Source organism: Mytilus californianus, unplaced genomic scaffold (assembly GCF_021869535.1).
Source record: "Mytilus californianus isolate M0D057914Y unplaced genomic scaffold, xbMytCali1.0.p SCAF_2, whole genome shotgun sequence".
NCBI lineage: Eukaryota > Metazoa > Mollusca > Bivalvia > Mytilida > Mytilidae > Mytilus > Mytilus californianus.
In genome coordinates this window covers 108672496-108699365 of record NW_026262668.1, presented here as the reverse complement: position 1 = coordinate 108699365, position 26870 = coordinate 108672496, and the positions used below count along the sequence as shown (strand labels likewise).

At 31.7% G+C, this 26870-nt stretch overlaps 1 protein-coding gene across 1 annotated transcript in view; it reads right to left on the bottom strand.

Annotated features, from left to right (window-relative positions):
* The window catches only part of LOC127730721 (uncharacterized), a 44931-nt gene extending 18801 nt beyond the window's left edge, over positions 1-26130 (bottom strand). Inside the window, exons 1-10 of the mRNA XM_052239237.1 lie at positions 26014-26130; positions 22572-23157; positions 20487-20591; positions 19880-20161; positions 18611-18829; positions 16567-16613; positions 15121-15239; positions 12597-12822; positions 6208-6427; positions 66-337 (exon numbers count right to left, since the gene is read on the bottom strand). Coding sequence (XP_052095197.1) covers positions 66-337; positions 6208-6427; positions 12597-12822; positions 15121-15239; positions 16567-16613; positions 18611-18829; positions 19880-20161; positions 20487-20591; positions 22572-23151 — 2070 coding nt within the window. The 5' untranslated portion in view covers positions 23152-23157; positions 26014-26130. The remainder of the gene's footprint in view (positions 1-65; positions 338-6207; positions 6428-12596; positions 12823-15120; positions 15240-16566; positions 16614-18610; positions 18830-19879; positions 20162-20486; positions 20592-22571; positions 23158-26013) is intronic.
* Positions 26131-26870: the final 740 nt, after the last annotated feature.

The window sequence follows — 26870 nt, the reverse complement described above, 5'->3', positions numbered from 1 at the left end:
TACTAAAAACATCAAGCACAGTATACTAAATTTTTCTAACCCTCTAAAGAAATATGTACTGATACCTTTAGTATAGGAAATGGTAGATGTACATCAACATATTTATACTTGTTTCCCTCTACATTAACATAATTATGTAAGGTTTCCTTCATTAAGGCAGGATCTGATGGTAAATCTACTTTTGTTCTATCATCATACAAATCTGTCACATACACAGCTCTCTCTTCTTTGTTCCAAATTCGGCACACAGTATATGTACATGTCAGTAATGACTGGGGTAAAATATCACTACCCAGGAGGAGATTTATCAAACTACTTTTACCTGCTGCAGTCTCACCTGAAGAAAAAGATCATCAACATTACAGCACTATCTTATAAAAATAAACTGTTAACACAGAGATATGTCTCGCCTTTTTGTTATTTTGATAATAAAATGCAAATGTTGAAATTAAAATAACAATACTTTAACATGTAAGTTAGGAAAATTATTCAAAGTCAATGAACCATGACTGAAGGTACAGGACCAAACAATCTCCATAGAAATGAGATGTGCAAATGTTAATAGTAAATACAACTGATACCAAATATCATTGACCTACTTCTAGTGGTTCCCTATAAACTGACCTAATCACAAACTAATACATGTAAACTAATCAAAAGTTTCAAAGTCAATAGACCATGACTGAGGGGGTGGGGCCAAATAATTTCCATGGAAATGAGATGTTCCAACACTAATACATCTGCATACCAAATATCATTGACATACCTCTAGTGGTTCCCCATAAACTGACCGAATCAGAAACTAATACATGTAAACTAATCAAAAGTTTCAAAGTCAATAGACCATGACTGAGGGGGCATTGCCAAATAATTTCCATGGAAATGAGATGTTCCAACACTAATACAACTGCATACCAAATATCACTGACATACCTCTAGTGGTTCCCCATAAACTGACCGAATCAGAAACTAATACATGTAAACTAATCAAAAGTTTCAAAGTCAATAGACCATGACTGAGGGGGCATTGCCAAATAATTTCCTTGAAATGAGATGTTCCAACACTAATACAACTGCATACCAAATATCATTGACATACCTCTAGTGGTTCCCCATAAACTGACCGAATCACAGACTAATACATGAAAACTAATCAAAAATTTCAATGTCAATAGACCATGACTGAGGGGGCATTGCCAAATAATTTCCATGGAAATGAGATGTTCCAACACTAATACAACTGCATACCAAATATCATTGACATACCTCTAGTGGTTCCCCATAAACTGACCGAATCACAAACTAATACATGTAAACTAATCAAAAGTTTCAAAGTCAATAGACCATGACTGAGGGGGCAGGCCCAAATAATCTCCATGGAAATGAGATGAACTGCATACCAAATAACATTGACCTACCACTAGTGGATACCCATAAACTAACCAATCACAAACTAATACATTATTGACGCCGCTACCACCAGCACTCCCGGCGCCGTAAACAGCATACCTATATCTCGTTTTTTGACTCCATCAAGGTGAAACAATAACAAGATGTGGTATGATTGTCAATGAGACAACCCTCCACCAGAGACCAAATGACATAGAACTTAACAACTATATGTCTTATCTATTAATTTAGATCAAACATTCATCTCTTGATGGTTTCTTCCCAATTTATGTTGTCAGGTTGTTGTCTTATTGACTTACCATACAAAATCTTTTATTTCATGTTGACAAATAAGATTCTAGAATGATTGAGTCTTCCATAGAAGAGGTATTGCCACCGGTTGGTATGGGAAATGTAAAAGATACTTCAGATCAAAACTTGAAATAGCAGTTGCATAACTTCATGTCCTGTACAAAAACCAGTGCAAGTTTGGAGGATATTTGTGAAGCAGTTTTCATGGAATTACAGTTAAACAAACTGACATAAGCATAAATGGCTTACTGCATGTTTTGGTATTGGAAACCCCCAAAACAACTCAGATAAAGAATTTGAATAACAAGGTGCACAACTTCATATAAGTGTAGAGAATCTGTACAAGTTTGGTCGATTTCTCTCCAGCAGTTTTCATGGAATCGCTGATTGACTAAGTGTGACATAAACGACTCAGAAGATTATGACACAAGAAGACAGAAAAGATCCCAATGGTTGCTGCAGATGGATACTGTCAGGAAACTCAATAATGAACAAATAATTATGAATAAAAGAAGATTAGCATTTCAGATTTTTCCGCATCCAGGTTTTGAGGGCACAAGGCAAATGTAACTTAAATAAAGCTCAAGAACCCTCTTAGTAAGTGTAGCCCATTATACTTTAATTGAAAATGTTGAATTAGTTGCATTTTCATTTCATTTTTTTAATTAGTTAAATGCTTACTAGCTCCCTTTTAGCCATAAAGCTTACAAAAAGTACACTGATAGGACTCTAAAAGATAGCATCATTATCGTTCATTTTTTGGCTTCATATTATTTGTGTTTATCTTTAAAATCAAGTATAACAAAAAGTAACTAGTATTCTGTTCACAATTTTTTTCAGTAACTGTTATGAATTGCTGTTTCTGGCTAAGCATTATGTAAAAGAACCTAACAAATTTAATAACCACTTGATAGAGACATCAACACTTGCCACATATTAAACTTATTCTTTACTTGATTATCTCTCATACATAATCAAAATGATTGAAATAACTCTTGGAAAGATAGGAAGAGTAGTTTGAATAATTTCAATTATATTTAGGTATTGTGTGGACAAAAAAGAACATAAATATAGCACTAATGCAGACAATTTCATTAATGCTGTTTTTATTGTGTTTGTTTGATATGTATGTATTATATGTTTATTGTATTAATACATGTTGGTCACAAACTGTAAAGTTTATACGACAATAAAATATTTGATTTGATTTGATTTGAATTAACTGCAGGTCTTAATCAAAGTACTGAAGTACTGAACATCGGATGACCGCAGGTTCTTGTGGATGGTCAAAAGCACATGTCACAGAAACAGATCACATCTCTATACCTGAAACTGAGGTTAATTTACAGAGATTTTTTTTTCTTACACAAGTTCGTGCTTGGATGATGAATAAATGACAGGAAATTCAACCTCACCGTAATAACTATTATATTGTAGTGATACAAATCAGTATACCTTAGACTATTATACTAATATAATAATAGTTCCAGAGAATACACTGGTTTGTTGTTATATATTATATTAATATTACGGTTGCATGTATATATAATTTTCATCTATTTGTATATCATACTATTCTACTATTATTATAGTGTAATGCAAGTGCATGGTGGACACTCTTCTGTAAAAAAAAATCAAAGTCTTAAAGGCTGTAAAAGCAATTGCTGCCATGTTAATGCTTTGTGGACTTTTATTTTTCATCCATATATATAAGAATTAAACCTGACAGGACAGGAGTGTTGACTAGTGAGAAGCAAGACGGTTTTAACTTTATATCAATATAAGACTTTAGCAGGAAATCATTTTAAATATGTTTTATATTTTACAAGGAGACAACAAGTTTACCAGGCTAAAGTTGGGGTTAATTATACATGTGCTGAAACATATAACTGAAGAAAAAAAATCATTATGGATTATCCCCTGGTAGTGTTTGTAACTGGGCAATAATTTCCTTCATTGATTTAATTTTAACCATTTTCATAATTAATTTAAATTAACCATTCAGTTAAAACATTTCAACTTTCCAGACGCTAATGTTGAAAAACGGGACAGAAATAAAATATCTTACAAGACATAAACATGTAAAAAATAAATATATATTTCAGCTTACTAAAAATATTTTCATAATGTTACTTTGACATCATTTCTTAAAACTAAGTCCCAAACATAATTGCTCAGTTGACATGTGTCATCCTCATGCGATACGAGATAACTATAATTCTGATGCAATCCCGAAAAGGGGGGTCATCACAAACAAACATGACATTAAATTGTCATTATACGAACTAGAACAAACAGCTCTATGTTGCTTTGATATTTATCAATTTTCAGGAAACATGTGAAATAAATTTCAGGTCCATTTCTTTCATTATAGTGCCTAACAAGATTGTGTGAGGTAGACGAAATTGACCTTAAAACGATCGTATTGTCTTTTGATGTCCAAAAATAGGCAGATCGGACATATACAGACTTTATCTAATGACTACATAAATTTGGCATTTATTATTATTATAATATTCTAATGAAACTGAAAATTGTATTTTTTTTTTAGGATAAACAACAATTTTACCTGGCGTAGCCGTTCATAAATGTTTTTCTGCATTTATCTTCGAAAAATGGCGTATTTAATGGAATAGAACGTTAATACAGTAAACTTTCTCTTTTTTCTCCGCAATAGGCTATCAAAAATAATTTATCTAATGTGTATGTGGAAAATTATGTGAAAAGATAAAAAGTGGCAATTGTTACCTTTCATACCTTAAGTTTCGTTCATCTGATTCTGACCAATGCTTATATACTAAATATCTATTTATATGCCGCTATTATTGTTGTTGTTACCAATTATGTAAATCAATTGTATCTGATTTTATGCCCTTTATGGGCCCTGTAATTTGGGAATTAAAAAAAAATCTATTCATTGATAAAACGTAATATGGACTGGTCCAGTGTCCAGTTTGCAGGTCATTTAATTTTCTGTACACATTCATGCACGCTCTGATTTAATCAATATACTCGTACGAAAAAGCATGAACAGTTTGAAGGTAATCTAATAATAACTTAATCCAATCAAATTGCATAAGATTCAATAACAATGTCAAGTCCACATCATAATGAGTAATAGAGGTAAACTGGGTAGGGAGAAAATGACAGATATTTCAAGTTAATATTTATGCAATAACGAATTAAAATTTGTCAACCAAAAGTTTTGCTACAATTTCAAAAACATGTCGTTCTGTATGGGTATAGTTTTCGGATCTTTCATTAGCGTATTTAAGGCTATAAAAAGTTTTGGCTTCAAAAGTTCACACAATTATTGACTTTATACAGAAAATCCGTCCTTGTAAAACATTTAATAGTTCACAAATGATACGCGATTTTAAAGTAAAATTATTTCTTAAAACACTGCAAAAAATTTCATTCATATTGATAAAGTGCGTTGAAATGAACAGTGGTATAGCAAACATCGAATTCCCTCACAAAATGTTATCACACACTACAGTAAGGGGGGTCAGTTAAGTTTGTCTATTTTTAGATACTATACAGGTAATCTTTTGACACTACGTATACAACCTGTGTGACCTGTGTAGTGATTTTGATTTTACGATAAATTCATGAATGAACGATAATTTTATGAATGAACATGAGCACCTGACCTCTTTCTTAAACACCTATTAAACATATAAAACCGAGAAAAGGAGATAATTCAGTCAAATTTTCAGTACTAAATCAACAACTGAAATGATTCCATTTTTTTATGAAACATCGTACGAACGGAGAACGGAATCGCAGGTATAAAAATGCACTTTTTTCCCTTGTAATGACCGCGGATCTATAATTTTTATAGATCGGTTGAAATCCCAAAACTAATTTGCATAATGGAAATTTAGGCGATAGCAATACATCGGAGTGACCTCAAGGTCATCCTCTGTAAAAAGGATAAGCACTTTTCAGCAGCTAAAATGAGCTAAATGTGAATCAATTCAAGAGGGTTCCTTAATTTGCATAACAATTTTGTTTAAATTGTTGTTTTATATCTTAATCAAATAATGTTTCCTGTTCCATGTTTAACATTTTAAGTCTTATCTTAGAAACAGAAGAAATTACAAAATAAACATTCTTCTAATAAAGTTTATCCATTATCCTTGTAGGACATGGGACCAACAGATAGGGACTTGAAACTAAGATCATTATTGTCTCCAAAAACTAATCTAGAAAAGTTGTTTTGGGGGCATTTAGTAAGTTGAAACATATGTATACTATTTTTCTCCTCTAAGAATTGCTTATTGACTTTGAAAACATATATATGACACTGAAGATTAAAAGATGTAGGATGTATTTTATATTTTGTATTTTCCAGAAAGGGGCATAAAAAAAAAGACCAGTAAAACAATCTTTTAACAAGTAAAACCAATAATAAATATATTTAAAAAAAGACATACTCAGACACTTATTAAAAAGATTTGAAAGATACTGAGTATATAAGTTAATTTACATCAGAAAAAATACCTGCAACTACAATAGGACATTGTTCTTCAATCAGTTCATCTTTATAACTGGTTATTTCTGATAAAACATCACCAAATTCTGTTGTCATTTCTTCTTTGAGTGTATATTCAAACCTATCATCTGACATAAACTTCTCAATGTCACCATATAGGCCATACAGACTTTGCTTTCTTTTCACATCTGTTTCTAGAATTTTTTCTACAGCCTCAGCTCCTTGTTGCTATATTAATTTATTGACAAAAATTACAAATTCATCATCATCCATCAGTTCAACAGTGTTTACAAAAGTATTAAGAAGCAAAAGTCCTAAAATCAGCAATTTTCTTAATGGTGAATAAGACTTCTCACAAAATCACAAATCTGAGAATAATAGAAGAGCAGAATGCTAATGTCCCCTGCATTGCATATATTATATCTATACAAAGGCAATAACATATAAAACTTTTTATAAATATCTTATACCGGTAGAAGTGTAGGCTTTAAAGGGTTTACAATACAATTTTCTGTAAAATTAATATTCCCAAGGGGCAAAACTCTATTCAAATATTTGATAGGCACTGATTTTCCAACTTGTCCAAGACATTGCTGATATGAATCTTTGATACAAGTTTGATAAGAATCTGGCAAAAATTGTACACAAGAGAGCAACTACAATGCAATTTTCCATATAATTCATATCTCCAAGGGCCATAACTCTTTAAAAAAAGTTCATTGGCACTGATTTTCTAACTTATCTGAGACATTGCTAATATAAGCCTCTGATATAATTTTGATTAAAAGCTGGCAAGAATTGTACACATGAGAGCGCTTACAAGACCAGACGGACACTCAGATAGACGGACGGACAAACCCCAGGTATTTCTATTTCCCCCCGCAATACATCGCACGGGATAACAAGATTATCACTTTTTATTAAAATACAAATAATTAGTTTACTCTGCAATTTACAAAATACAAGGTTCAAAAACCAGTTAAACCCTATCGTTTGTATATGTGCATGCATGTCCCAAGTAAGAAAACTTCATAAGTGGTACTCTTTAGTTAGATTTTTCTTTCTTTTGAAAATCAGCTTTTTATGGCAATCTTTGATAGTCTCAATTAAAATCATGTACAACTTTGGGAAAATTCTGGTGAAATTTGACTTATTGCATAAACACTTCTCTCCTGCTGATTACCATATATTAATCTCTAGATGTTAATTTATCTTTTATGTCCTTGGATTGCTGTCTCATTAATGACTGCCATAATTTTCTTTTATTCCTTGATACATTCAATTACTTCTTACATTTCTCTTGAAATGTTAACTTAAGATGTAAAACTCAATATTATGATTGTCCCTTGCCTTGAAGAATGATGGGCAATACTATAGTGTTAGTAACTGGATGTTTCTGTATTGGCCCTTGTAAAAAGATATGAGGTTAGCTGTATTGGCCCTGAGACTGCAAGAGAAGAGGGCCAATACAGATGATCTAGAATCTATACCCTGGCCAACACAGAAAAAGGCAGTTCCTAACAGTTCTATTAAATGATTCTAATTCTGAGATTTAACTCATAAACTTACTATATATGAAGCAGGTACAGAAATCATATTTGAACTTTTCTTTACCCAGTCACAATGCATTTTTTTGTCAACATTGACAAGATTTCTGATTTCTCTTTTAATTACCTTACCTAATCTATATTAAAGGGAAACTCCGCAAAAAAATGAAAAATTGATATTTTGTTCTTTAAGCATAAAAAACCACATGTTCATTAATAAAAAACTTTTATTCTCTATGTAAAGAGATCAAAATCGAGTTTTAAAATTCACTATCAGTTCTCGACATATCGCCATCTTGTCGGCATGTTCGATCTAAAACGTCACGTGATATCTATAAACCACAAAGAACAAAAAGAATCGGGGATTTACCGACCGTGCGTTAAAAACTCCCATCATCAATTGGGGATTACCGTAGACGGTTATTCAGTGACAGAATGTCTTGTCAAGAGTACGGTTGTTCTGTCAGACAAGGTTATGACAAAAGTCTACATATTTTTCCCAATCCCACAAAAAAAGAAAGAATTGTATCAGACATGGTTGTACAATCTTAAACTAACAGCAAATAGTTGCATCTATAGCAAGCACAAGTTGGTGTGTGAAGACCATTTTGAACAATATTGTTTCGAGGGAGATTCGATGGTAATTATCCTTTTTTAATAACAAAATAACCTAGCAGTTCTGATAGCTATAGTTATCAAATCCTTATATGATAAGATCTCGTTGAATAAAAAAATATAGATTTGATGAGGGAGAACAGTTTCAATTAAAAGAAAGACAAATGCAGTGTTCTTGTAACAATCACTGATTTACAGAAGATTCATTAGTATGCCTCTTTTATATAAAGTGCATTGATTTGTATAAAGAATAGTTCCGTATTTAGACAAGATAATTTTTCAATTAATAAAGTTATACGATATAAAATAACATTTTTTTAATTATGAAATTTAACGGCTATTGACAAGGAGCAATGTTAGGAAGAGGTTTTAGCTGGAACATAATATGTTGATATAGTATAATATTCCCAGGTTATAGATATGTAAATATCGAAATTTCGGACATCTCAACTTTTTTATTAAAAGTGGGTTTTTTTTAACTAATCTTTAAATTATATCAAATTGATACGGGATCAATTCGGAACGGTCACTTATAAAGACACTTAGCTTTATAGTTAAATGTGTGACTCTATCTGGTATGTTCGGTGAAAAATTTATAGGTTTTTTTCTTTTTAGATTTTATTTACGTTATCTTATTATATATATATTTTGGCTTCCTCCCGAATTGATAATAGGTATGTCAGAATTATTGATAGATGTCGTGTCAGAGCGACTCATTCAGTTAGGTATTCCAAGGGCGTATATTAGATACACGTCCCTGGGTATTCCAGTGACATCCTGTCAACTAAAAATTCGTAATACACAATTATATAATACATGTTCATGCATGGCCTCTTTATTGAGGTACCCGGTGTGCACAGGTAACATTTATTGAACCATATATTTGTGTCTAACGTTGTTTATCTTGTATGTGTTTGAAATTATAATTCCACCTTTTAATGAATGATGTTCTGATAATAATATTATCCACTATTTTTGCTGATAATAAGTTTTAAAAAAATTATAAACATGACCTTTGAACATTTTTGTGAAATGAATATTGTTTTGTCATGATTCTGGACCATATTTTTGAAGAAAAAAAATTCTTCACGCAAATACAAGCTTTTGTCGATTGGCAAACATGCAGATATATAAAGTAATGCAGCACTTATAGTCACTATCAATATTAATTCATTGAAGATAAGAGAGCCCTTCTATGTCTAATGTCCCTATCTTTATAAGGATTAGGACGACAGGGGAAAAGGAGCGGAGATAGAGTGGCATAGTGAAAAAAAATAACCGAATAGAGAACAATATAGAGAATGATCGACGAAAAGCGAAATAGTTATTGTAAAGGAGCGGAGATAAAGAGAGGCATAGTGAAAAAAAATGTTTGCCTGACAAAGTTATTGCTCGCTTTGATATTTTTAGTTATAAAAAATCACACATCGTGTTCCTAATTGGTATTCACGTGCACTAACTTGATGCTGGGAACAGTATATTAATATATATGTTGCTGCTTGATGTGTTAAGTTTCTGCATAGCATGGTTAAAAATAATTAGTATCCCATTCGTTATATCGTAGTGTCACGGTGTTACTTTGTTAAATTTATTTAGTCCGTTAATGATTGTGTAAATAAGAATAAATCTGTATAAAAACTTCATACCATTTTAGTGATTGCCTATAGGCGTTTGATTATTGTTATATTTAAGATATATATATATATATTTAGAACATTTCATACATCTTAAAGTAAAAGATGTGTGTCTGAGTTAAACGACACAATAACCCTGTAATACTAGTACGAGAGTATAGCATGTAAAAATTCCTACTCAATATGGTTGTATTGGAAATCTTTTCATACAGATTGACAACTCATGGTCCGACATGCATGTAATATTTGCCACATGACGCTCATAGTTCTTTATACCATCATCATCTTATTCATTAAATATTGCTGTAAACATCGATGGTTCACACCCAAACAAAATGGGAGTAATATACCCTCAGATCTTCTCCGTGGTATACACTTGTGAAATATATAGACGACATTCGGTATTGAAGTGAATCTACATCTCACAAACACAATTTTTGAATTACGATTTTGAGTGAACACCCACCAAACCAATACAAACGTATGGCAAGATATAACCATGCAGGTATTTAGTTTTCGTCAGACACAAGATAAATAATCACTCTCATAAACGTATATATGCATGCAGTTTCAAATATCAAGAACAAGCGGTCGATGTCTATAGATCATTGTTAAGTCCGTTTACTAACTGTTCAGAGTCAGACATGTCAATAGTTCATTCTTGGAACCTTCATATACCCCATCCGACGATGGGAACTCTTTCTGATAGTGTTGACAACATAAGCTTGTTTATCTGTACAAGTGGTTGCATGGCCTCTCCTGCCCCAACAAACAAATACGCTTCTAGTCTGCTGTCTCTGGAGCTCATCCTCAATGGCGCATATATGTCAGGAAACTTACAAGTATACTAGTAAAGATTGTTTCAAGAACAACGAGGTTGGGACGAACTGTTCTAAAATCGTCAATATCAGTAATACATTACTAAGATATGCCTTTAATTACAACAACTGTATTACTAATTTGGATTAATGACGGCTATCCTAAAAAAAATCCTCAAACAAATTAATGTATTAGCTTAAATTTATAATGTATGTATATTCATTAATGAAAAAATCGATAATTGGTATTCTTTTCACAAATAATTTGTCTAAGTGATTGTCAAATGAATTCAATTATGTAAGAATGCAATGTTAATAAGAAAATTAAAAAAAATCATGCATGTTGTACTGTTGTATTTTTTCAATTAAAAACTTTAAATATGCGATAGTTTTAAGATTGTTAGCATTTAAACATCGCCAGATTTAAATACAAGTTAAAGAATTCCGGTAAAGTAAATTAAACAGATGTGCAATGATTATTAATTGGGAAATGTAAGTAAACATTTAATTTTTAAGATTAAAAGTACTATTCTTTTAACTTCATATCTTAACTTTATAATAATTGCATAGAACGTAACCGAAAATTGTTCCATTTTAATATTGTAACACTTCCGGAATTAAAAAGTTGAATGATAATTTTCAATTAACTTATACAATTTAATTATTGTTTCTCTATTGTCATCGGGTATTTCATCTGGGTATATTAAACACGCTATACTCTTTCTGTTAATCCATTCAAAATGACAATATTCACACCTGTGTACGCTTGAATTCACACCAGTGTACGCCTGAGGCTAAATTGCTGCAAGGTAAAGTTCAAACGAATTCTCCTCAAATCGATAAATAAACAATGACTTTACAAAATAATATACACACTCTGTTCACAAATATTTTGCATTGAAATGGTTATCAAAGTTATAACGGTAAATAAAACTTAAAATATTTTCAGTTCAATATCAGTAAAAATGTTCTATAGATATTTTATGAAAAAAACTCAATAATTTATGCAATTAATTCGAAAATATTTATATTTAGATAACTTCATATAGGAAGTTTTATTCAATCAATACAAAACGGTACACACATATTCATTTTCTTTCATTCTTATATTGTGGTTAATAACTACGACCAACGGTCATCTGTGCGCTTTTAATTACGTAAAATTCTGATAAGCAATTAAGACTTTAACATATTTTATTTTTACCCATGATTCAACAAATCGGGTTAAAACGTCACAACCCAGTGACGTAGGTCAACCAAAAAAGTTACAAATACTTGATTTTCTCTGTTATTAGAAAGAATATAAATTTAAAACTTTGTGAATGTGTTTTTTATGTTAAGATGAACATATTTAGATGATAAGTCAAAAATCGCGGACTTTCCCTTTAACACAATTAATTTTATATAGAAAAAAATAAAGAAGCTGGGAAGAATAAGTCAGACTTTTAACCATTCTTATTCTTTTAAATTGTCTGTGTTCTGGTGATGGAAATGAAACAGTGATACTAGTCCAAAGTTATACTAAGAAAGGCTGTCGAAGTTTTCTATTTCAAATCGTAACAAAACACAAAACATAATTTATTTAAAAACTTTTCTACGTCATTTTAAGTTTCAAAATATGATACAAATATATCTTATGCATCAAAATACATTCACAGTTTGGTGAGGCATAAACAAATTTACAAATGACTTCAGTGTTCTTTTTAAGAGACAAAATAGTGAAATAATACATCATTGCCATTAGAAATCTAAATACTTGTATAAATGTAAATACTTAACATACTGATGCGGCTGTTGAAAAAACCTTGTCCGTAGAGGTAGCCTCCATAACTTTTTCAATTGATTGGTTTCCTTTTCTCATATAAAATAAAATCAAGTCTTTCATCTCTGACTTAGTTTCCAGATTATCAAAAACTATTTTATTGTCAACTAATATTTCACTCAATTCCAATATTCCCATGTTGTTTAATTCATCTACAGTGTAGTTACATCTAAAATTTGGTCCGTTCCTGAAAGAACAAAAATCACTAAGTGAAATGATGTAAAGACAAGAAAAAGTTGTGTACTTGAAATAATCAACCAAAAGATGTACTATACAAATTACACCCCTTGCCCCTTAAACAAAACGATTATGTAATTTATCTACAGTTTCTACTTCTGAATGGATTATAATGAAATTTAAGAAGAATTTTTGGCATAAAAATATATCAGTTTAATCAAACTAAAGCTCTAAAGAGCCTGTGTCACTAACTGAGGTCTATAGTCATCTTCAAAGTTGGACACTCTCCAACATTGTAGACTAGAATAGAATTTATGACAAAAATCATTTTTTTGATGATTATGTATTGCTGATAAATTTTTCTGTTTACAGTTTCTATCTATCTTCTTTAGTCTTTGCTCAAACATAAAAAAGGGTAAAAAAATTCTCATTTCAGGGCCAATCACTCCTATAAAGAGTCTTCAAATAATTTCAGCCAAATTTGACATATTTGTAGATTTGTCTTGCTGATCATGTTTGCTATTCAATTAAAGTGTCTATCTATCACTATTAGTTTTCAAGATAATATGCACAAAATGTAAAATATTGGTAAAAATTATCCTGAAAGAGCAAGAACTCCAATAAGAAGTTGACTGACAATTTTGGCCATGTTGACTTGTTTGTAGATCCAATCTTGCTGATCATTTTTGCTAAAGTGGCTATCTATCTAAAATAGTTTTCAGGATATGATGCAGAACACTAAAAATGGGTAAAAATCAAAGAGCAACTCCAATAAGAAGTGAACTATCTATTAAAGTTTTTCAGATATTAGGCAAAATAGCAAAAAAATGGTAAAAATCATCATTAAAGGGTAACAACTTCAATTAGGGGTCATCAGACAATTTCAACCAAGTTGACTAATTTGAAGATCTTGTCTTGCTGATCAATTTTGCTTATTTAAGTTTCTATCTATCTAATATAGTTTTTCAGATATTAGAGAAAAAATGCAAAAAATGGTAAAAACTGTCATTAAAGTGCAAATAACTGCAATAAGTGATCGTCAGAGGATTTCAACAATGTATTTACTTGTAGCACTTGTCTTGCTGATCAGTTTTGCAGTTTAAAATTTCTCTCTATCTATTATAATTTTCAAGATAATAGGCAAAAATGAAAAAATGTGCAAAATTCTTCATTTAAGGGCAATAACTCCTATAAACAGTTGTCTGACAGTTTTGATTTTAATGGTCATTAAGTAGATTTCATCAATCTGAACATTTTTGCTCTTGCCAGATTTTCTTGATTTTTAGCGTTTTCAAGATAATAGACAAAACTTGCATTTTACCTCTATATCCTATTTTAAGCCATGTTGGCCATGTTGATTGGCAGGCCAGGTCATCATGGGACACATTTTTTAAACTAGATACCATAATGATGAGTGTGGCAAAGTTTGGTTAAATTTGGTACAGTAATTTCAGAGGAGAAGATTTTTGTAAAAGTTGACGATGATGGACGACGGACGCCAAGTGATGAGAAAAGCTCACTTGACCCCAAGTTGATCCCACCCCAAGTTGATTCAGCCCAAATCATTCCAGCCCCATAGTAAAATAATAAATAATTACTATAAAAATCAGTTTTGTAACATATGTGATTCACAGTAAGTGGAATTTTCACATGAAAATGATCTGAGAAATATTTTTAGGAAACAGTATTGTTGATTAATGACAGCAGGTAAGTGAAGATTATTATTGGAGCAATATTCAGGATTCATTTTAAATCGAAAAGGAGTATGATTGGTAATGTTTTGAAAGCAGCATCAGCATGTAAATATGAAGTAATTTTCATGATTATATATAGTTTTTACTTAATTCACAACTTATGAGATAAGGAGATAACTACAATCCAATGCAACATATACTATGTAATTACCGTAACGACTTATTTCAATGAAAATTAAGAACAAGACCTTTTTCCAGAAACTCATTCCCTAAAAATCTTTCCACTTTTCAATAGTTATTTTTGTCACTTTAGATCAATATTTTTCATTAAATATATTTCAAACCCACATTTCACTAACTTAATTCTATGTTCCAATTTCCCAACTTGAATAAAGCATATTCCTTAAACAAAAAATTGCACCTCACAGAATGGGATGTACATATTTGAAAAAAAATTAAGTACTTAATTCTTGGATAAGAATGGAAAAGACACTTAATATCAGACTAAAAGACATGTTTTGCTTCATTCCTCTACATTTGTTTTGTTTTGATTTCTCTTATGGGTAACAACGATTGGCATTAGATATAAAATTTAATATGAGACAAATATTTACCTTATCCATTCTTGACCTTGTTGAATAACTGTGATATTCTCATCTTTGTTTTCTTGGGATCTAAGTCTGTCATTTTCACTGGTCTCATTCAATTTTAAATCATTAGCATCATGTGAATGCTAAAAAATAACACTATAAGTCTGGCCATCGTTTATCATTAAAGTGTTAAAAGTCACTATAAATCATAATTCACAAGATTCCAGTAATAAGATTTTGTTATGTATACAGATATAAGAAATGAGTTAAAGGTAACAATTCCCATAAAAATCACTCAATGTGAAAGTACTTTACAGTGGATTCATTCAACATCACAACAATTCATACTGCTTAAAGGAAACCAATTTTCGGGTTATTATAATTCAGACTTTTTTTTAAAAATCAACCTGAAATATATATTTAACAAGTATTCAAAACCCTCTATAAAACAAGATACATGTATCTATGTGACAATTTTTCATGAAACAAAGTTTCACTTATTCTTTCAATCTGCCTTTAAGTTTAGAATGGGGATATTTCTGTAACAAGATGACAAGCCATATGGTTTATACAATTGCACACTGTGGACCTCTAACAGATCTTTGGTATTATTAGGTATCCACATCAGATTCAGAACTAAATAGGCCAAACCAGGATACACACTACAGCTACAAGTTTCATTGTATGATATCAGCCAACCCAAAAACCAATTGCAAGCATACATCAAGAGAGAGCCACATCAAATGCAACACACAGTGCTAATGGTTGCAACTTGTATCTAATTCACACCACCAAAGAGTAGTTAGTTTCAGGATAAATCTGATGCTTAGTTTTGATTGCTGATAAAATAGATGTTAATTATTTGGAAAGAGGTTTCATTGAGCATTTAGCAGACCCAGAAATATAACATTGTTTCTAGGGTTACTTACGTAATTTGGACTTTAAGTATAGTGCAAAATGATCTAGTTTTTCATCTTAGATTGAATTCCAAAGGAACACAACACAGAGCATTGATTGTTCATAATTTTCTCCTGAAGTAAGTGTTTCAAAATGGGTTGTGAATATAGTTTGACCTGCAAGACTGATTTAAAGGAATACTTATACCATCAATTCTGTTATCACAATGTAAGGGTGTCACAATTCCTGATATGTCTTCCTATTGTCTATTGACAAGTGTTCTAAGGTGAGGATTTTTAGTTTTGTGGTATATCTTTTTATGATGCAAACACGCAAATAAATGATTGAAGGATCAGGTTGATTTAAAAGTTGATCACCAATGTCATTTTTTTTTTGTGGTTGATGTCTGATTTGAGGCTGCATAATTATTTTGTTTAGCCTGCCTTTAATTTCACCAACATATACAAGCAAGAAAATCTTACATTCTAGTCTAATCAAGATGCATAGCTATGTCCATCTGTGTGTTTAGGGACAATCAAGACATGGCATCCATTCAATTAAAGTAAAACATACCTGATTCATTTCTCTGTCAGCATTTCTATTAAAATTTCCGTATGTTTCTGTAGGAAAAAAAAATTATGTAAACATTTCATTCATTTCAAGAAACATGCCAGGCCCGGCAAATGTGAAACCTGGGTTTCTCATTAGATGAAAGAAGTTGTTATAGATATAAAAAAAAATATATATAAAATCAATGACTTACCGGTATGTGACAGCACATTATCGATAAATTGATAACTAGAGGTACTGTGACCGTAATTCTAAAATGATACACCCCTACACCGGCCTTTTCCCTGTGCAAAGTCTATGATTTGCTAAACAAAACTTTAAAAATAATTCAGATAAAAAAACACAATAGATTAGGTGCTTAATTACATTATATGGTGAAGTTTCTGATAAAGTTTCTGATCAGGGCTTTCAGAGGATAAGCAGGAACAAATGAGTACTGTTATGTGCAGATTTGACAAAGTCCATGTCATGCAAATTATCTCAAAAACTAGTAGAATGAAGAAAGAAATGAAAAAGTAGGTGCAAAAATATGTCATGTGTGGAAGATTCTGAGAGAGCTTCACAAAACTCTGTGGAGTTGTTCAGGAAAGTAGTGGAAATGAAATAGATCATGACAAAGGAAGAGCGGACAAACAAACTGATGTACAAATTGACCCCGTCACTAAATACTGCCCGCTTAAAACTAAAAATGTAAGTAAACTCATGGAAGTATACCCCTGCCTAACAAAAATATCAGTATACTAAAATAGTATATCTGATTATCTCCCCTTCAGAATGTTGGACCAGGGTCTTGTTCTTTTAAGCACATCCTTAGGTAGTGTTTTTCAATTGTGTAAAGTTTCATCATTATCTGCTTAGCCATTTTTAAGGGTTGCTCTTTCGAGAATATTACTACATAATTCATTATAGAGTAAGGACATACAAAATTTTAAGCACATCATCAGGTAGTGTTCTACAACTTTGGAAAGTTTTATTAACATCATCTGCTAGGAGGAGTTGCACTTACAAGGCATTTGAATAGATGGACAAACAAACAAACAGACAAACACATTGGACAGACAAACAAACAGACAAACACATGGACAGACAAACAAACAGACAAATACATTGGACAGACAAACACATGGACAGACATACAAACAGACAAATACATTGGACAGACAAACAAACAGACAAACACATGGACAGACAAACAAACAGATAAACACATGGACAGACAGGGTGGTTCCTATATATCCCCTAAATGTTTATTTAAGGGTATGAAAATAGTGGGTATACAATGTATATCAATGGGACAATAATATAATGACACTGTTACACAATAAATGGAGAATTTGTCTATGGACCACAGACCGCTTGTAAATATGCATGAGTCAACTTCCACATACAAATGCAGGATTCACGTAGTTAAGACCGTTTTGTGATTTTAAGCATTGTGTATAAGTTTCATAACATTTGGTTGATACAAACTAAAGTTTGAGAACGGAAACGACAGATTTAGCAATTTTTCCATTTATAAAGGGGCATAACTCAAGAACAATAAAAATGGCGCCACCCAATTTCATACTTGATCTGTGTTTTGTGGTAATAAGCATTGTGTATAAGTTTTATAACATTTCGTTGAGGCAAACTAAAGTTACAGAACGGAAAGCAATTTTGGGGACGTTCTGGACAGACAAGGGTAACACTTAATGCACTGTTCGCTACGGCGGGGGCATAAAAAATTGAAATACACCTAGAGGACAACATAGAATCTTCAACAAAAGACAAGACTAAGTGTTTATACAATATATCAAGGTATAATTTTAGTCTGGGAAACATGATTTATTTAAGTTGTAATTGGCTTTGAACTAAAAAAAAACATTGACTGGGAGTACTCTAAAATTAGTACCTTGTCTTTATTCTTTTAAGTTACCAGTGGTTTTTTTTTTTAGCTTTGTGTTGGTCTGATGAGTAAAGCCTTTTTCAACTGCTTTCTACAGTTTGTTCTTATGTTGTTGTACACCACTGTCCCCGGTTAGTCTACTCTATTTTCTATTTATAATACCTGTTTCTTGTATTCCTATAACAGCTGTTATTTCTTGTTGTTGTGTTATTGGTTGACCATTCATCCCTGATACAACCTTCCCTAGGAAATGTTGAACACTTTGTGATAAGGATTCCTCAGATAAAAGAGCATCTTTCTTAATTTCAACATTTAAAACAAGATCTTTTAATGGTTCATCTTGACTTGAACTGTCTTCATCTGATGCAGACTCCCAATTTTCTGTAAATGTATGGAGTATATATTACTCTATTTTAGAAGTAAATTTAGTTTGGAAGTTTGGCTGTATCTTTAGAAACCATATTATAACCAGGATATTACAGCCTTATATTTAGAGTGTAATTTATAGAGCCCACAAATTTAGATGTAAACTCATCGATCCTATGTGCTAATTGATATTTTAGACGGGGAAGACAAGTTTTATTTATAAGTTGAAATTGGCTTTGAACTACCTTCAGTAACTGTGAATACTCTTAGATTTGTACTTTGTGTCTTTCGCCAATTTGTTAGGTTTTTTTTTGTGCATCCTGCAGTTCTGATGAGACTGTCAACGTATATTTGTTCCGCCTAACAGAAGTTCCACTGGAAACTTTGTTATAAACAATGTCATAATTTCTATTCCTGTTGGAACAAATATTCTATACCATTTATTCTGTTAGGAACATATACTGTAATATTTATTCCTGTGGAAATAGTATTCCAGAATATTTTTTCTTTTTGGAACTTATATTATGAAGGAACTTCTATTCCGTGACAAGACAAGCCAATTCAAACTGATTTTTAGTTTGTTCTTATGCTGTGCTGTTACACCACTGTGCCAGGCTTGGGGAGGGTTGAGCCCTATTTCTTTATGTGTCTGTAATTCAGTTAGTGTCGTTGTTTGCTTTCTGCTATATTTGTATTTTTTGTTTCTTGTAAGAATAAATCAGGCAGTTGGTTTTCCCATTTGAATCGTTTAACATTTTGTCATGCCAGGTTTAAGTAAAAACTGGGACCTAAATAATTAAAGGCTATGGACAACGATGATGAACATCAAGTGATTGCAATAGCTCACATGGACTTTCCTCCAGGGGGAGCTTCCTCCCACCGCAGCCCACCATACTTCACCATTTTTATAATCAAGAGTTTCCTTCTGAAAACCCTGTTAAATATTATCAGGACATGAAAGCAGTGTAAAACCCCTAAAACTGCAATTTGAATAAAAAGATATGTGTCAATCATGTCTTAATTTTGATTACTCTCTTTTAATGGCAATCAACAAATGAAGCATACCTTCAAGGATAGAGAAGAAAGCAATGCACTGTTCTGTTGAAAAGCATTGTAAATCAGCAACTTCAAATACATGCTGAATGAAACTTTCCATTTCTCTGTGCAGTAAACTATCATTCTGAAGCAAACCAATGGCAATTTCCACAAATAAAACTAAACTGCCTTCTTCAGCATACTTGAATTTAATTGACTCAGTGCTTATATCATTTCTTCGAGAATTTAGGAGATCAGCTTTTTCTTGGGCATCCTCTATACCAGTGAATGTTATTGTAGACTTCATTGATCCTGGAATTAAAATGTGTTTAAGCTATAAGTTCTTACTTTTACCCTTGCTAAATGTATTCTTAGTTTATATTGAGATATGTTCACATTTGCTCACATGGCTAAGTATTCAGGTCTTGTTTTCTCTAAACCTTGCCTTTTCAGATTACAAAATGTGTAGATTTTATGCTCTCCAAATGTGATTTACATGTATATTTAAATCCGATAAAACCATATAATGACATAAACATTTTCTGATGCAAATGTATCACAACAATTTGTCACATCACTTCTTAAATCAGAAATATGTTAGAATCAAAAAATCACTCTTTCTTATTAATATTTATACCTTCTGTTAGACCTTTAGCTTTCATGTCTTCAATAACTGTTTGAGTTGACTGGTCCATGTAAACTTTTAAAGGCAAATCAGTCTTGACTTGGGTTTCTAATAATTCTGAATGTCAAGAATATAGGAGATGCATTAAAATGTATGGTTGGTCACAGGAGAAATTTTAAATCACTTCAAAACATCTTTAAACTATCCATTCATTTCTTTAAACTGATAAAAATATGTAATATTTCAGCATTAAAATGCTGGACCTAGCACAGTCACTTTAAATAAAAATGTTGTGTGAATCCAACAAGTCTTTTTTTAAAGCAACAATTTTCAAGACATTAGATATTCACATCCTCTTATTTTCTTTGATCACAGCTGAGACATCTGGTACCACACACTTTTCATATATTTTGAATATCAAACAGATTTTTTTTTATTAATAATGTATCTGTAGTGATAAATAGGTTTGACAAATTCATGATGCATTTATGACAGTGGCTTTAATCGCAACTGTGGAAAAAATTGACATCTGATTTGTTTCAGATACTTATGATTTTTAATCAACAAGCTTGTCATATATTTCATCTTTAATAATATTAAGACCTTATCATATATCATGAAGCTGGAAACCTATTCCAGCGTCTTATCCCTACAACTCATTACAAAGTAAGGTTAAAATTCAAGGCCACATGACTCCAAAAGTGAAGCTTGTCCTTTTCTAAAACTCTCATATTTGATTTGATATATACTAAAATGTAATTCAAAACTACAGTATTCCATAGAAAACAACACAGAATGTCATTAATTGTTATAAAGTATCAACATTTTGTGTGTGCATTCCTGACAGGACACTATTTAAACCATGTACATGACCCACGAAAAATAAACCTGTCTTAGAATCACTTTTTCAGTTGACATTCTTTTCAATCACTGTATGTACATACTGAGCACATGCACAATCCATCTCCATAAAAGGTTAAATCAAAGGTCACATGAATACAGATTGAAATGAGACTGAATTATTGACATGCAAGCCAATAATCAGCCTTGTTTTGGACTTATTTTGACAAAATTTAACAAAACTGACTGCTTATACAGAAATATTATTTCAATATTCCACTTTTATAAATGTTTGAAACAAAATAAAATCATATTTTAATTGTTTGTCTAAATCATAGCAGATTGTAAATTTGGGACATTTGTGGAAGGAGGAATAAGCAGCTGTCACTGCTGTGCCAAGAGTACATGTGCATATTAATATTGTTGCAAGAACAAATAAAGTGTAATATCCTTAGGCATATAAATATTGTGTCAAATATACTGTTAAAAGTCCTATAACTCTCTGGAACAACCAGAAAAATTTCAAAAATCAAATGTGAGTCTACATTCACCAATCCCAAATACAGTTTAAAGTTCTTAGTAATTTGATCCAAGCGTACCTGAGCTAATTGCATGACAAGTAAAAAATCGCTTATTATTAATCTGATGGTTAAAGTCCCATAACTCTGGAATGAAAAACTGAAAAAAATGCAAAATCCAACAACTACATAAAGTCTCCAGTAAATCAATCCAAACATACCAGTACTCAAGCTATGGTACATACGAAAAATTTACCTAAAAGGAGCTTTCTATTATCAATTCAAACTAAAGCGAAAAATTTTGAGGAAATCAATCCAAGAATATTGTAATTAATGCACTATATATGAAAAATTAAAAGGGGGCTTTCACTTGTCAATCCTAATGTAGTGTTAAAATTTCATGAAATTGCAAATTTGAGTTATTGTTCGAAGTGTTGACAAATGGAGGGACCAACTAGGGTATACCATAATACATAACCTCTAAGACAAACGTAAGACAGGTGTATAAAAAATATATTTTAGAAGATATTTGATTTCAAATTTTTAACCATGATTACCAATTCTGAACACAAGTCTATAGAAAAATTTGCAGTCTTGGGAACATTTCAATTTTGTAATTTGCCTCTATCCATTAAATCCATGAAAGAGTATCCTACAAAGAATTATGAATCCACAGTGGATTTTTTAGAAATATTTTTTTTGTCAAGCTAAGACTTAATCATATCCTACAAACTCTTACTTTTTAAATCTTTTATCTGTTGTGTGTATTCTTCTTCCATCTTTGTGAACTTATCCTCCATTTCTTTGTCCAGAATACAATTTTGGTATTGCAGAATTTTATGTTCAAACTTTTTAGTTTGAAGATGTTGTTCTGCTCTTCGAGCTATGTCTATAAATTTTGAGAATAGATCATTGAAATAAACCTCTGGTAAAGATGGATCAGCCGTATGTGAGATATCATCTCTACATAACCTAATACGTTCCATGTTATCTCCAACTGTAGACTCATTTTGCTGGGGATTAGCTCCCCATCCTCGGGTTGGTTTGTCAGAAATCAGCAATGAAAAACTCTTATTTCTTGCTATTTTATACATAAGGCTAATGTCAAAATTTTTGAATCCTGCTGTTGGAAGGGTCTGTATAACACTCATCTCTTTTTGATTAAGACGGTCTCTGAAAGTTTTGTTTCCTAAAATGGAACGCTCTATTGAAGCTGGTTGTGTCCCAGACTGTTCCATGTACTCTCTCATTATTTGAGTAAGTACATCACCAAGTACAAGGCGACATCTTGCATATCTGGCCTGATCTGGATTAGCCATGATTACCTACATTATCAAGGCTATAAATTAACTAAAAAATACATTGAAACATTGAAACATCAATATATATCTACATTTCAGAGATTAGTGTCAGTCAGAATATTATGGAAACACTCATTAATAGTTTGATTCCAATCTTAATCAGGCTTTCAAATTTTTTTTTATACATTGAACATTATATAAAATCTGATAAGTTAACCTAAGGTATGATTTATACTAAATTGATGAAAGCAGTTAATTACATAATAACTCTTAATTTATTCAAATTTATATTTTTATGATGTTTTCTTGTAAGGTGTATCTGTTTTAGCCACTTTGTTTTATGTGTCAGGTATTAGGGATATTAGGTAAATGACACTGAGACAACAATGACAGCAGATTACATAAACATTATATAATATTTGCACATAGAAAACTTTGATACTGGCGACAGGTATTGTCTTGTTCAATTAAAGTTAACAGTTGTATTGCATTTATTTTTTGCTTTTCCATTTTTTGGTCACTGTTATCTGCACACATTTTTTAGTAATTCACTTGTGTTTATGATTTTTAAATTTTATACTGAATGTAGCCTATCAAATCTGTGTAGACATCTCATCCAAGTTAAGATTTTTCAATACTTAAACAAAAAATTAATGATATAGAAAGCAAGAGACCTCTTTTTGCACATGGTTGACGTCACAACTGAAATTGCAACGTCAGTTGTATTTTGAACAAAGCTGGATATCAAAATGGACATTTTTGTTGGTATTGCTTGCTAGAAAATAAATAAAATCAATCTTAAGTAAGTTTACATGTATCTGTTATTTTTTTTATCGTGAAACTTGATTTTCTGCAACGTTTTGGCTTCATCAAATCAAAATGGCTGCGTTTCAATTTCTTCAATTTCCTATTATAATCGAAATAATGATATCATGCTAATAATGCCTACCCATGTTAAAATGAGCATAGAGCATGGCATAAAGGAATTATTTCTTAAATATATACTGAACCAGTAAACTAAATTAGAACCCCTTTTTTATCTTGAATTTTGTACTTGATTCTTATGTGAACCAGCAATGTTTTTCTTTTTGTCTTATTTAAAAGTTCAATGATCATTCTATTTATCTGTTTTCATCAAGTACCTCTTAGATACATGACACATTCATAATAGTATGCAAAACTTGTTTGCTCTTCTTTATTTTCTCTATATATCGATTCCTTAAAGAGTGTTTGATATTTTAAAACTATTGATTCCATAAAAAAGCGTTTAATATATCCATTAATTCCTTAAAAGACGTTAAATATAAGATGCCTTTAATTTGACCAAAATTAGAAGTGCAATTGAATTCCATCAGGGACAGAAAAGGGATGTCAATTCGAAGAGAAGAGAAGGTCCATTTCAGAGAGCAAATAAGGACTTCAAACAAAACACTTTATTATGAAGTGAAATTAGTAGTGGATTTAAGAAAGAGACTAGATTTGAATCCAGACATGGATCCGAGTCCAACCTGTATATATAAATGTGAACAGGAAATTATTATTCAAACATTTCCAAAACAATGACACTTGTCTCTGAAAAAATTACATCTTTACCTTAATATAACAGTTATGTTATATAAAGGTATATAGGTGATTTTATTCAGAGTCAAGTGCCTGTGTATGGATAGTAAAATAATAAAGGGATTATATCAGAGTAGTCCGAGATTACTCTGACGTCCAACGGCTATTTTGCCAGACAAGCTGGGGCCGTGGGACGTCAGAGCTCGTCCCATATCAAAAAGTGGATATTTGCCCGTCCAAAATAGATGCGCTGCTTCGTCGCTTCTGGTGCCAACGGACGGCCTTGGAATTATATAAATCGGGTATCAATTTGTTCATTTTTCATTTATCTCTTCATTTATGTAAGTTTCACCTACCTTCCACCCTTTATTTTCTCATATTTAGACAGTTTTCACAGTGACCCATCGATTCAGACATTTTTACTTTTATTTTCAAATGTTACGAGAGATTTTGCGACCTCGAGACTCAAATATGCAAATATTTATACTTTTTTCACCTCCTTTATAGGAGATCGATATTTAACATTTAGTAGCCAACCACGATTTTTCACCTCCTTTACAGGAGATCGGTATTAAGCATTTAGTGCCAACCACGATAACATTCGGAAGCTCTCGGATATTTACATTGCTTGCATCGTAAATGAGCGAGGTGTTAGATTATATATTCATATTGACCTAGGGTCATATGCATACATAATTTCCCATAGTCCATTGTGCCTTACTTTTTTCTCGTGATCACATGACAATCTTTCAAAATGAAAGTCAAAATGCCAGAATCGGTGGGTCACTGTGAAAACTGTCTAAATATGAGAAAATAAAGGGTGGCAGGTAGGTGAAACTTACATAAATGAAGAGATAAATGAAAAATGAACAAATTGATACCCGATTTATATAATTCCAAGGCCGTCCGTTGGCACCAGAAGCGACGAAGCAGCGCATCTATTTTGGACGGGCAAATATCCACTTTTTGATATGGGACGAGCTCTGACGTCCCACGGCCCCAGCTTGTCTGGCAAAACAGCCGTTGGACGTCAGAGTAATCTCGGACTAATATCAGAGTTGATAAATTCACTCAACATTAAGTAAAACAAGCAAAATAGTGTTTATTTGTTTAATTCCTTTAACTTCCAATTTTCTTATTAGGCCGCCCCTTATGCACTCTTGAGTGCAGAAAATCAGAATCCCAAAAGAGATAAGTATGTGTCCAGCCACGCCCACACGTGTACAGCAATACTAACCTGTCAAAAGACACTAATGTATTATATGGGTTATATATGCTCATATATCGTTATATGTATGATGTCATTCTGTTTTAACCTACATTTTTTCTTTAGGTCTAAAATCTTTGTTTTCTTTTCTACATGTTTGCTGCGAATAATTAAGCTATGCAACGACATTCAAGAAAACATCAGAACACATTTTTGATTATATCCTACTTTCGCTTTGAATCGGAAGTAAGACAGACAAGTCGCCCCATACCTTTTTTCAACTCGCCCCGATCAAATATTTTTAATGAGTTTCCTTTGGAAATATTAAATATATCAGAATTTGCCCTCAAGTCTTCACTCTCTAGTAAGATAATTTAAAAAGGTTTTAAAGAACAAAACAATTTTTTTTTAGTTATTGTCCTTGGACAGAACAGATAAAATATGTGCAACGCGGGGTACATTGGTACTCTGTTTTCTTTTATTACAATGAAAGTGCGTCCATTTAATAGCTATGCCCCTTAAAAATTGAAAAAAACCTTTCACACAGTTTGGTTTTCAGACTTCTTTATTTTTTTTTCGAAGAAGTGTAAATATTTCATAAATTAAAGTAACACTCACGAAATAGTGTATACATTTCTTGAAGTTTTCAAGCTGTAAAAAAATCATTTAAAGAATAACTTATTCTTGCCTAAAAAAATATTTGAACAATCATATATTCAACAATATGATAAAAAAAAGATTTAAAACAGTTCCCAGTTAACCTCTTTATAAATGAATTAAGCTATGAACTATTGACCCATATTTCGAGGTTTAATGATCAAGTTATGAGTTTTTGTTTAATAAATTTTACCATGGAGTAGCGGTCACGGCAACTTGAAACTCAGGGAGCCTGTAAATCGGTGGTTGTAGTTTGTTGCGGTATATCACATCTCTGATCATCTGTTTTCCGTTCGTTGTATTGTACATATAT